Here is a 12,107-nt window from a genome sequence, read left to right on the forward strand (position 1 = left end):
TAAATGTTGGAATATTAACATTTTCATATAATTTACTATAACTAAGTTGAAATATATCTCAAATATTAATGTGTGGATCCAAACATTACTTTAATAGCAGTATAAAGATCCAATAATTTCGGTTTATCAATAATGTATAAAGGAATTGAGATAAGTAAATCTTCAAACCCTTTTTATCTCATCCTAAATTTCAATCTATTTTATCTGTTTGACTGAATCTTATCGTTTTTCTTAATGATTGTTCCAACTAATCTTATTGAAATTTTGTTTGTAGATATTATTGTGATCCTTTTGGTATGAAAATTTGTGAGAATTTGGGTTTTTTTGTGGAGAATTTAGATTTTACAAGGGTAAATTATAAAAATAGTCACTTTTGTTTGTTTTAGATTACATTTTAGTCGTTTATGTTTGAAATGTTACGTTTTAGTCGCTTATTTTATCATTTTATTACGAAATTGTCACTCTACTGTTCAACTCTGTTACCTCCTTAGCCGAAAGTCCTACGTGGCAATCCAAATGGGTTTTAAATACTAACTTAGATGTCCAGTTGTTGAGATGAATATAGGTTTTTAATTAAATGAAATTAATTTGGATTGTTACGTAGAGCATCCAAGTTGGCATTTAAAACTAATTTGGATTGTCACATAGACCCACCGTTAGGGAGGTAACAGAGCTTAACGGTAGAGTGACTACCTCGTAACAAAACGGTAACTTAAGTAACTAAAATGTAACATTTCAAACATAAGTGACTAAAATGTAATCTGAGGCAAACAAAAGTGACTATTTTTGTAGTTTACCCATTTTAAATGAATAAGAAATTTAAATTCAACAAATTTCAGAAAATTATTAATTAGAAAAAGGAGGATTTATTCCTAAAAATATTAAAATTAAAACAAACAACTTGTTTGACCAAAATTGATTCCTAAGTTATCCAAATTTATTAATTTTAAAAGAAAAGAAATCTCGAATTTTGCATTGTAATTATTAGTTCGAACTTAAATTTTAGCAGCTCAAATTATTATATAAATTGAATTGAAGTATTTCAATCCTTGATTCCAATATTTCAAAAGTCTAATTAAAAATTTTAATATTTTTAATTTTGATTATATTAAAATCTTAATTTGAGTTTAAAATAAATAATTAAAACTGAACTCAAAAGTTATATTCATTTTATTAAGTAAATAAATATAATTAAATAAATTCTAACCGTTCGTTTTTTTCTTAAATTAGATTCAATAATAAATAAAGGGTAAACTATAAAAATAGTATATAGGACTGCTGTTAGGGAGGAAACGAAGTTTAATGGTAGAGTAACTACTTCGTAACAAAACGATAACGTAAGTGACTAAAACGTAACATTTGAAACATAAGTGACTAAAATATAATCTAAGGCAAAAAAAAAGAGACTATTTTTATAGTTTACCCATAAATCAAAAAATCCCTCCAATTTCTGGTTTAACTCGAAATTTAAGATAAATCCGAACTCCTTATCATCAAAATTCCTCCAATTGTAAATTTGCACCTGTGATTGATGACGTGGCATCCCGTGGGCCCCACACAATTTAATGAAAGCACAAAAGCACAGGATTCTTTCCCTGCGAGTGTTTACACACACGAATCAAACCCACACCGCTAAATCACCAAACCCTCTCTTTTTCTCTAATTCACAACATTACCCCTATTTCGTTACACTTCCGATCCCTTATTGGCCTTTCCTATTAAAGGGTTTTATCGTAAATTCATTTTCATTTGAAGGATAAAATACAATAAATAAAAATAAGAAAAAAAGATGGTTGGATTTGTTTATGAAAAAATGACGTGGAAATAATTAAACGGTGACGGAGAGAAAACCGGCCGGTAAGGTTGGGCTCCTTATTTCCTATATAAACCCGTTTTCTCCCTTGACAATTCGCACATTTAATGGAAACTAGAGAAAGATCCTCTTATTTTTCCTCTCTAAATTTATAACCTAATTTCTCTCCCTTTTTCAATCCTGGCTCGGTACTTCTGCAGTTCTTGAAGAGGTAAAAGAAAAAAAAAAAGAAGATAATTAAGATAATTAAATAAATGGGAAATTCTCTCTCAACTGAATTTCTTTTGTTTTTTCTTTCTATTTTGAATTTATATGTTGGAACTTGGAGAAATGCTGGAGGAATGAGATTAGATTTTGAATCGAAGGACAGAGGGTTTGACCTTTTGGATTAACGCATTCTTGTTTGACAGTTTTAATCGAAGTGATTTATTTTGATCTGCGAAAGGTTTTAGTTTATGAAATCTGCGGATTTCAAAGAAGGTGAATGACAATGGAGCTAAGTGTTTAGATTTATGCTCGTTTAAAACCCTAGGATTTGATCTGGGGGCTTATATTATGTGCTTATCGAGATTAAGCTTAGATTAAGTCTAAATTAGGGATCTTATGATTCTAATTAAGTTCCGATTGGATTGCTTTTCTAAATTTCGAGTTAGTTAGGATTGAGGGTGAAAAGTTCTTCATTTTTTTAATTGTTCACATTGGATTCAATTAAGTTAATTATTTGCTTTGTTTGAGTATATTGCATTTAATGCTCCTTCAGAAGTAATCTTGTCGCCTTATTGTGATTGTTTGTGTGAACTATTTTAATTGCGTACTGTTTGGTAGATAGATGATAATCTTAGATTTGTTATGCTTTACTTTTGAAACTGTTTATTGATTATTAAAGTTGTGCGTATGTATGTGGAGGTATCAATTTTGGCAGTCAAGCTAGTTGTTATTTGGTTGTTGTTTCATGATTGGAGATAATTAGCAAGTACATTGCTTTGTTTCTTACAGGATGTGCAAACTTTTGTTGCTTAACTGGATTTGGTTAAACTAATAACTTTTTATCATATGTACAGCTTGTTTTCTATGTGGATCTTTTGCTGACTAGTATACCCAGTTAGATCTTGTTGGAATAATCATATAGCTTGTATGCATTTATATATGAAATGGGCTCCCGTGGAAGACCATTATTTGATCTTAATGAACCCCCGGCTGAAGACGATGAGGAGAGTGATCTTGCTTCCTGCTTCCAGCCACAAAAGGCACTTCCATCTGCTAATGCCCATACTTCCGACTTATCTGTGACATTAACAGGTTCTCAGCAAAGAGTTAATTGTGACGGGTTCTTGCATGTGTCCTCTGACTTAGGTTTTCAAACATTTATTCAGCCTAAAGCTTCTCCTTTAACCAAAGTAGATATTGAACTCGAGAGAGCAGAAGACCAGAATTCCAATTTGGCATCATCTTCTTCAAAGTCAAAATCAAATAATAGCAGGGAGACGAAAGGACATGTAGCAGCTTCCTCTGTTTCAGCTTCTACAAATGCTCAAGCTGCAGAAAGAGAAGAAGGTGAATGGTCTGATGCTGAGGATTCTGCTGATGCATCTGGAAATAATAGTATACATGAAGAGGTTAAAGCTTCACAAAAGCGAGCTATAAATGAACTGATGGATCATTCTAGTGCTTCAGGCATGATTATTCAAAGTGTTAGTGCCACTGAAAACAATCATTCTCCATTAAAGCCGGACCAGTTTCTAAATGATCAGATGGGCAACAGTAGCCAAAATTCAGAAGGCAGTGGAAAAGGTGATATACCCATTGATGGTCAAGAAGAACCTGGCTTAGTGTCCAAACAAAGAGAAGTTAAAGGTATTGAAGCTAGTCACACACTTAGGTGTGCGAATAATCTAGGAAAGAGGAAGATAGGTCAACAGAAAGAAGCAATGCTGGGAAAGAAACGGAATAGAAAGACAATGTTTCTTAATTTGGAAGATATCAAACAAGCTGGCCCTATAAAAACTTCTACTCCAAGAAAGCAAAACATTCCAATGCCAGTTGTTACTCGCATTGTGAAAGAATATCACGTTGGTGAACGAATTGGCGAAAAGCAAGGCCGGCCAATAAATGAGGATCAGAAGCAAGTTGATGTACCATGTAATGAAGGAAGCAATCCTGCAGTAGAGTCATGTGATCCTAAATCTGAATGTAATGGTGATATGAATTCTGGACTACTTGCCAGGCCTAGGAGGTTAAATAGTGGCTCTGATCTTTCTCATTTACCAAGCATTCCCAAACAGAGTTCATGGAAGCAACCTATAGATTCAAGGCAACTTAAGAATTCACAGTTTCCTAATAGGAAACCAACTCCAATCAGCCAAAGCGCTATGGACACAAAGATGGTAAACAAGAAACATCTTCCTTCTAAAAAGATAACTGCCACTACTACCTCTTATCATGACACATCTGTTGAACGTTTTATACGAGAGGCGACGAATGAAAAGTTTTGGCACCACCCAGGTAATAATATATGTGTGTGTCTGCATGTGTGCCTTCTTTTTATGGGTTTACAGATAGCTGTTGAATGCTTTTAGACTTCCTTAATCTAGATATTCTTGTTCTCTTTTAAAGGTGCTGTTTCCACTGATTTATTTGCAATATCTGTTAACAATAGTTCTCTTGATCTGGTTATTTATGAGAATTTCCATTGTAGAAACAATTAATGTGACATGTCTTTGGAGTTGCTGGTTTCCTCATTTACTCTTATCCCTCCTTAAAATATAATTATTTGTTTAATGGAACTTTTTCGTTAGGCACATGCATGTTATAGGAGATTACTTGGATGAATATGCTTATTTTTTCTACTATTTGTAAAGCCCCAGAATATTTACCTGAGCCCTAATAATTTGTACAATTTCTGGAGCCATTGACATACAATACCGTAAAAGACGGCGTATTTAATTAATGTGAAGTAAAATATATGATCAGAACTATTTCTTTCTTTCTTCCCATCATGGTAATTGAGTAAAGTTCCTTTTTCATTTTGCGTTTTTTTGGCTTGGCATCTTTTAGATTGCAGTTGTACTTGACCTCTAATTATATTTGATTTCCGTTCATCTCTATCTTGTTTTTTTAATCTTTTGCTTCTTTTGGTGTACTAAATATCTTATGAACTTTTAGCCCTTGTACTTGACAACGAATTTTCACTTAATACATCAGAAAACAGTGAACTCCAGTGTGTTCCTGGGCAGTTTGAATCTGCAGAAGAGTATGTCAGAGTATTTGAGCCGTTGCTTTTTGAGGAATGTCGTGCACAGCTGTACAGTACATGGGAAGAGTTAGCTGAATCAGCTTCAAGAGATACACATGTAATGGTCCGTATCAAAAGCATTGAAAGGCGTGAAAGAGGTAAGAGTGGCTTAAAACACTTACCAGTCAACAACTTTGCAGTCTATTATCTTAGTGATAATGTAATTACTGTAGGTGGGGGGATTAGTAAGTTTGACAATTATGGTTTTGACCTCTAATTTGGTTAAATTTTTGGTTCCAAGGTAAAAATGCTGTCATTGTTTTTGGGAAAGAGAGTAATCTTTCTACTAGTTTATTAATTGGCAGAAATTTTTCTTCTGTTGGTTTAGGATGGTATGATGTGATAGTTCTTCCCACTACTGAGTGCAAGTGGGTATTTAAGGAGGGTGATGTTGCAGTTTTATCTGCTCCAAGGCCGGGTTCTGGTATGATATTGGAATAAGATTTCTTTTCAGATTTATTTAGGAATAATTAAAAAGAAGTAAATATTTTAGCAATGTTTATTTCTTATATCTTGCAGTTAGAAACAAGTGGAGCAACACCTCTTCAATTGAAGAAGATGAGGAAGCCGAGGTTACTGGACGTGTGGCTGGTACTGTTAGGCGCCACAGGCCCCTTGATACTCGTGATCCTCTTGGTGCAATCCTTCACTTCTATGTTGGGGATTCCTATGACTCAAGCAGGTAATTAGAGAAATATCACGTCCTTATTTATATGCGCTTTGTTGCTACAGTTGATTCCTGCAAAAGCTTAGCCAAATTTTCACAAGCATTAATTTTCTCTTTCTCTGTTTTCTAATGTTGAAATAACATAGTAATGTTTATAGCAAGGTTGATGATGATCATATTCTACGGAAACTTCAACCCAGGGCTATTTGGTATCTAACTGTTCTTGGATCTCTTGCAACCAGCCAGCGGGAGTATGTGGCATTGCATGCATTCTGTCGTCTTAATGCCCAGGTACATACATTATTATCATTTTTAAAGATTCCTGTGGCCAGATGCAGCAGGTCATGTCGCTTGATGCTTTCTTACTATGGTTAACAAAATTTCTCTTGGGCACAGATGCAAACTGCCATCCTTAAACCAAGTCCAGATCACTTTCCAAAATATGAGCAACAAACTCCTGCTATGCCTGAATGCTTCACCCCAAATTTTGTTGATTATTTACATAGGACCTTTAATGGGCCTCAGCTTGCTGCAATCCAGTGGGCAGCTACGCATACAGCCGCTGGGACAAATAGTGGGGTGGCTAAGAAGCAAGAGCCATGGCCTTTTACACTTGTTCAAGGGCCTCCTGGAACAGGTAAGACACATACAGTCTGGGGGATGCTAAATGTCATCCATCTGGTTCAATATCAACACTACTATACTTCTTTGCTCAAGAAATTAGCACCTGAAAGCTATAAGCAAGCTAATGAGAGCAATCCTGACAATGTTGCGATGGGATCAATTGATGAAGTCCTTCAGAACATGGACCAGAATCTTTTCCGCAGCCTTCCAAAACTCTGCCCTAAACCCAGAATGTTAGTTTGTGCTCCTTCTAATGCTGCAACTGATGAGCTTCTTGCGCGTGTTCTTGGTCGAGGATTTATTGATGGTGAGATGAAAATTTACCGTCCTGATGTGGCCCGAGTTGGGGTGGACTCTCAAACACAGGCTGCTCAGGCAGTTTCCGTTGAGCGGAGGTCCGAACAACTTCTGCTCAAGAGTTATGATGAAATTTTACAACATATGCGCACTTTAAAGGCTCGTGAGGCTATGTTATCTCAGCAGATAGCAACTCTTCAAAGGGAACTTTTTGCTGCAGCTGCTGCTATTCATTCTCAAGGATCTGTTGGTGTTGACCCTGATATTCTTGTTGCTCGGGATCAGAACAGGGATGTATTGTTGCAGAACCTGGCTGCAGTTGTTGAAAACAGAGATAAGGTTCTAGTTGAGATGTCTCGCCTTCTCATTGTAGAATCCAGGTTCCGTGCTGGCAGTAACTTCAACTTAGAGGAAGCCCGTGCTAACCTTGAGGCCAGTTTTGCCAATGAGGCTGAAATTGTTTTCACTACTGTCTCAAGTAGTGGCCGCAAGTTGTTCTCTCGCCTTAGCCATGGTTTTGATATGGTTGTCATTGATGAGGCTGCTCAAGCCAGTGAAGTTGCGGTACTTCCTCCCCTGTCTCTTGGTGCAGCAAGATGTGTACTTGTTGGGGATCCCCAGCAGCTTCCTGCAACAGTCATCAGCAAGGCTGCTGGCACCCTCTTATACAGTAGAAGCCTTTTTGAAAGGTTCCAGCAAGCAGGATGCCCAACTATGTTGTTATCTGTGCAATATAGGATGCACCCTCAAATTAGAGATTTTCCTTCTAGGTACTTTTACCAAGGACGTCTTACTGATAGTGAAAGCGTTTCCAACTTACCTGACGAGGTTTACTACAAGGACCCTTTACTTAAACCTTATATGTTCTATGATGTTACCCATGGCCGGGAGTCTCATAGAGGTGGATCTGTTTCGTACCAGAACGTGCATGAAGCAGTATTTTGTTTGCGCTTATATGAGCATCTACAGAGAACTATAAAATCTTTGGGTGTGCCAAAAATCACAGTGGGTATAATCACCCCATACAAGCTGCAATTAAAATGCCTACAACGTGAGTTTGAGAGTGTTATAAAATCAGAGGAAGGGAATGATCTATATATCAATACTGTGGATGCATTCCAGGGCCAGGAACGTGATGTTATAATTATGTCTTGTGTCCGAGCCTCAAGTCATGGGGTGGGCTTCGTTGCAGACATTCGGCGAATGAATGTTGCTCTTACTCGTGCCAGAAGGGCTTTATTGGTATGATTTCTATCTTCTATTATTCTATGGTACCACTTTCTAGCTCAGAACATCACGGAACTGCTTGAAGTCATGTTTGTTTCAGGAATTAACATTGATGTTTGAACAGGTTATGGGTAATGCCAAAGCTCTGGTGCAATCCGATGACTGGGCAGCCTTAATTGCTGATGCCAAAGCTAGGAATTGTTATGTGGACATGGATTCTCTCCCCAAGGACTTCCAAAAAGACTTGGTCTCCAAAGATTTTTCTGGGCCCAGGGGACTTGGTTACCCTCCATCGCAGGGTAAGGCTTCTAACACAAGGAGTTTCAGGTATGCTGGACCGAGACATAGATCAGGAGATATGCACATGGACTCCAGGTCAGGAACACCTCTAGAAGATGCAGGCAAGTCGATTTATAGGAATGGTAATTATCGGCCATTTAAGCCACCTATGGAACCTTCCTTGGATAACTTTGATCAGGCAGGTGATAAATCTAGAGATGCCTGGCAATATGGTACACAGAAGCGAAATTCAGCTGGTGCTCTGTGGAAAAAGGATTCTTAGCCATTGATTATTTGCCTACAAAATATTTGTGCTCAGTGAAGATCCTGGGAGCAAAACTTCGATCCTTGTGATTGAAATTCGTGAATAGCTATTGGCTCCACAAAGGATGCAGTTCAGTAGCTCGAGTTATTTATCTGTTCAGCCAACGCAATTTACAAGAAGTTGGTACCACTGCGTGATTTGTGTATGATACTTGCTGGTGGGCACCAACATGCTTTTGCTCGAGGCCTCGTACTGTTTTTGCTAAAAATCTGTCTCTGCAAAGTTTTTTTCCTGCTATCTTGCAAAGGAGATGGATGATTTTGGGGTAGGATCTATGAAACTGTACCCTAGATCCAGCCACAAGCTTCGAAGGTAAGAATAAATCATGAAGTCAAAGTTTTGTACTAAACAACTTGTCATCTTTATGGTTGCTTTTACATATAATTATATTTGTAGATGTGTCATCCAGGAATTGATTGCTGACATCGAGTATGGTTCTGCCTAACCAACATCACTTAGCTTGATTACTGAGAGCAAATTGTTGCAATCTGTGGCATGACCTGGATGAAAGTCTTTGATACATTTGGGCAGTCATCCTGGTTTTTTGGCCCTTTGGTCCTGTATCTCTCTCCACAACATTCAGCTGATCCGCAGTTCCTGAATGCATTTGTTTATGCTCTTCACACTTGAAAGATGCTAACTTCATTACATGCCTTAAGGTTGCAAATGCTTGCAAAAATCTTGAAGTCTGCTCTGCAGGATGTTTATGCAGAACCGACACGGTTGTGAAAAGCACAGCCGGTACAAACAGATGAAGTAAACTGACAAATTTTGAGGTCCGCAATGTACGGGTTAGTTAACTGAATATTCTTTCTTTTCTTTGTTGCCGTTTTGTGTCGGCAAAGATTAGGTGATTTTCTTCCATAATTCTGTATAGAAAAGGAAGAAAAGAGTACAGAATTTGTTTTTAAGGGAAAATCTCATAGCATAGGAATTGTGATGTTAACTGACTTTGTACATACACCTTCTTCAGGTTCAGTATCCTGTGGAATCATAGAATTCTTTCACAATGTTCTAAAGCTTTGTTCTTAAAAAGAAAAGAAAAGAAAAAAAATCCAGAGATTTGAAATTCCAAGTACCCAGGATTTATGTTATTTCTCTTGTGTTTGTCAGGTATATGATAAAAAGACAATTTAAATATTAAACTGGGGACAGATCATCTTTTATTCTTGTTTCGGTAGAGAGAAGCATGTAGAAGGTGATACTACATAAAATTTATATAACTCATCTGAATTCGTTAGACGGAACATGATGAAATTGATTGATTTGAAATCGTCTCGGAAATGAAGGAATCAAATTCCATTCCATGTGTTCGGATCTTATCCGATAATGCTGTCGCCATCGAGCACACGTTAACATAACCTGGCACCATTTAAAGCAAGGTATCGGCAAAGTTGGACGGAGCTGTTTCAGGGCCACTTTGTAGCTTTGTGCAACTAGTAAGTCCACGTAAACCTACCCCCATAACTTTGTACCATCTTCAATGGCAACAGCAATGAACACTGGTGATAGTGTTTTTAAGAAAAAGCATATTTGCAGTCCTCTAATATCTAAGAAATCAATCTAATATCGAAGAAAACTCAATTCACTTCGAGTCGAATTTTACTATTTCAGATCGATTCAATTGGTCGGTTTTTATTTTTGTCCTTTTTTTTCAAAAATAACTTTAATATGTTAGGTCCCCGTCCAAAACTGTCTAGGTTATAAAACTTTAATTGCATCTTAATCATATCAATTATATTATTTCATTATTAAAACTGTTAATTTAACTATTAAATGATATGTCAAATTTTATGTGACGTAATTTAAAATCAAGATTTTAAAGAAAGTAAAACGTAATCATATTACTTTCTAAAGTAAAAACTAAAAGTGAAGTAAAATTGAAGAAAGAGTGAATGTTTTCTTTAAAATTTGTATTTTAAATTATGTTACATAAGATCGATGTGCAATTTAACAATTAAATTAATTATTTTAGCAATGAAAGGACCTAATTGATATAACATTGATAGTTTGGATATGTAAGAGCTTTGAAGTTTGGAGACCAATTCGAATGAGGGTCATAGATTGAGGATTTCGATGTCATTAACTTATAAAAATAAAAAGTAAAATTTAGAAGAGGAAAAATTTAATCCGAATTTAACTTATAAATAAAAAAATTGAATCAAATCAAATTAGGGTTCATTTAGAGGACATTAAAATTTACAATGTAATATTGGTATAGATTCAAATGTAACAATGATGATACATCAATAAATATTTCTTTTGAGACTTGGAGGTAAGGAGTGAAATAGTTAGATTAAATCTAAACTCTCATGCCCTGCAACATAATAAACTTGTTGCTAGATTAAGAAGCTGTTGAGAACTTCATCAAGTATTAATAAAAATAAAACATAAAATCATGGTAATATATCAAATAGTATTTCCATCTATACTAAAAAATTATTGAAAATAACATTAACAAAGTTCCCTTGACTTAGATCACTTTCGTTTCAAGGAGGAAATAACAGATTAGTATGGAAAGTTGATTTCAACGAGGTCTTCACAATTAAAAATGTTTATTCCCTCAACTTGTCTCCACTGAAGACCTCTTTTCGAGAAGGCTCTCCATCAATGATAATATTTGCCCACTTTCCTAAGAAGATAGGGAAACCCCTAAGTACCTCTTTTTACATTGCAGTGTTCGGCTCCCCTCGTGTTCTTCACTCCGATTCTCTCACAACTCATTCATCTCCGGTTGGCTTTTTCATTGGCTCCAAGGAAATTGTATCAACACTCAAGATTGAATCAAGAAATTAACTCATCTTTAGAGGTTCTAATTCATGTCCTATAGGGGACGTTACAAGAATATCATATCTTCTCGGGCTTTTCATTCAAGGAATCAACCTGCTCTCAGCCTTGGTGATCACTTCTCCCATCGGTCTCTATCGTCAAAAGGACATGACTAGAGCAGCAGCTATTGTTTAAAACTCTAATGTGCTCCAACTGTTGTCCATTCAAAACTTCATGTTTCCCAGCAATATTCAGGCTAGAATTTTATCCTCCGTGCAATTCTTTTATCCCTTTAAGTCTCATAATAGACATGATATCATTCTTGGATGCACCAAAGTAGGGTGAAAACTTCAACCAGCATTGAAAGACACCTATAACCTCCTCCAATTTATTACCATTGGACAACAGCCAGATGACAACCACATTCTAGGAAGAGAAACGGTGAAGTGGGCAACATGTGCTTCGAAGACTTTCTTTTGCTTCTCTTGGCCATAAATATACCAAAATGATAGAGGTTCCTTAACTATAACTTTTTTTATCACCTAATTATAAAAAATTACAAAATGATCACTCAAAATTTAATAAATTTATTTTTTAGTCACTTAATGTTTAATTGTCTTTTTGGTTACCATCTGGCTAACATGACAATAGAAACACCTAAAAATCTAATATAGTTGAGTGACAAAAAAGACAATTGAATAATTGAATAATAATTTATAACATTTCATAGTTGGATAGCCAAAAAGAAATTTACTAATAATTGGATGACCATTTTGTGACTTTTCATAATTAGATAACAAAAAAATTATCATTA

General features: G+C 35.8%; 1 protein-coding gene across 4 annotated transcripts; it reads left to right on the top strand.

Moving 5' to 3' along the window:
* The first annotated feature begins 1,833 nt into the window (after positions 1-1,833).
* Positions 1,834-9,599, top strand: LOC105770193 (uncharacterized ATP-dependent helicase C29A10.10c). Of its 4 annotated transcripts, none has more exons than XM_052631356.1 (9): positions 1,834-2,024; positions 2,875-4,315; positions 5,015-5,203; positions 5,434-5,529; positions 5,625-5,787; positions 5,919-6,063; positions 6,169-7,935; positions 8,045-8,836; positions 8,921-9,599. In XM_052631356.1, exons 2-8 carry the CDS (start codon positions 2,965-2,967, stop codon positions 8,480-8,482), a joined length of 4,149 nt encoding a protein of 1,382 aa, XP_052487316.1. In that variant the 5' UTR covers positions 1,834-2,024; positions 2,875-2,964; the 3' UTR covers positions 8,483-8,836; positions 8,921-9,599. The 4 variants fall into 4 exon arrangements, with proteins under 4 accessions (XP_052487316.1, XP_052487315.1, XP_052487317.1 ...); XM_052631355.1 differs by having other exon boundaries at positions 8,934-9,599; XM_052631357.1 differs by having other exon boundaries at positions 5,973-6,063; positions 8,934-9,599.
* Positions 9,600-12,107: the final 2,508 nt, after the last annotated feature.

The sequence above is a fragment of the Gossypium raimondii genome, chromosome 5, assembly GCF_025698545.1.
Source record: "Gossypium raimondii isolate GPD5lz chromosome 5, ASM2569854v1, whole genome shotgun sequence".
Lineage (NCBI taxonomy): Eukaryota > Viridiplantae > Streptophyta > Magnoliopsida > Malvales > Malvaceae > Gossypium > Gossypium raimondii.

Bases quoted from the DNA above. Each gene is read 5' to 3' on its own strand.
- LOC105770193 (XM_052631356.1), top strand. From the start codon at position 2,965: ATGGGCTCCCGTGGAAGACCATTATTTGATCTTAATGAACCCCCGGCT. The intron at 5,530-5,624 runs GTATGATATTGG...TATATCTTGCAG, and splicing joins TGCTCCAAGGCCGGGTTCTG to TTAGAAACAAGTGGAGCAAC. The intron at 5,788-5,918 runs GTAATTAGAGAA...GAAATAACATAG, and splicing joins GATTCCTATGACTCAAGCAG to TAATGTTTATAGCAAGGTTG.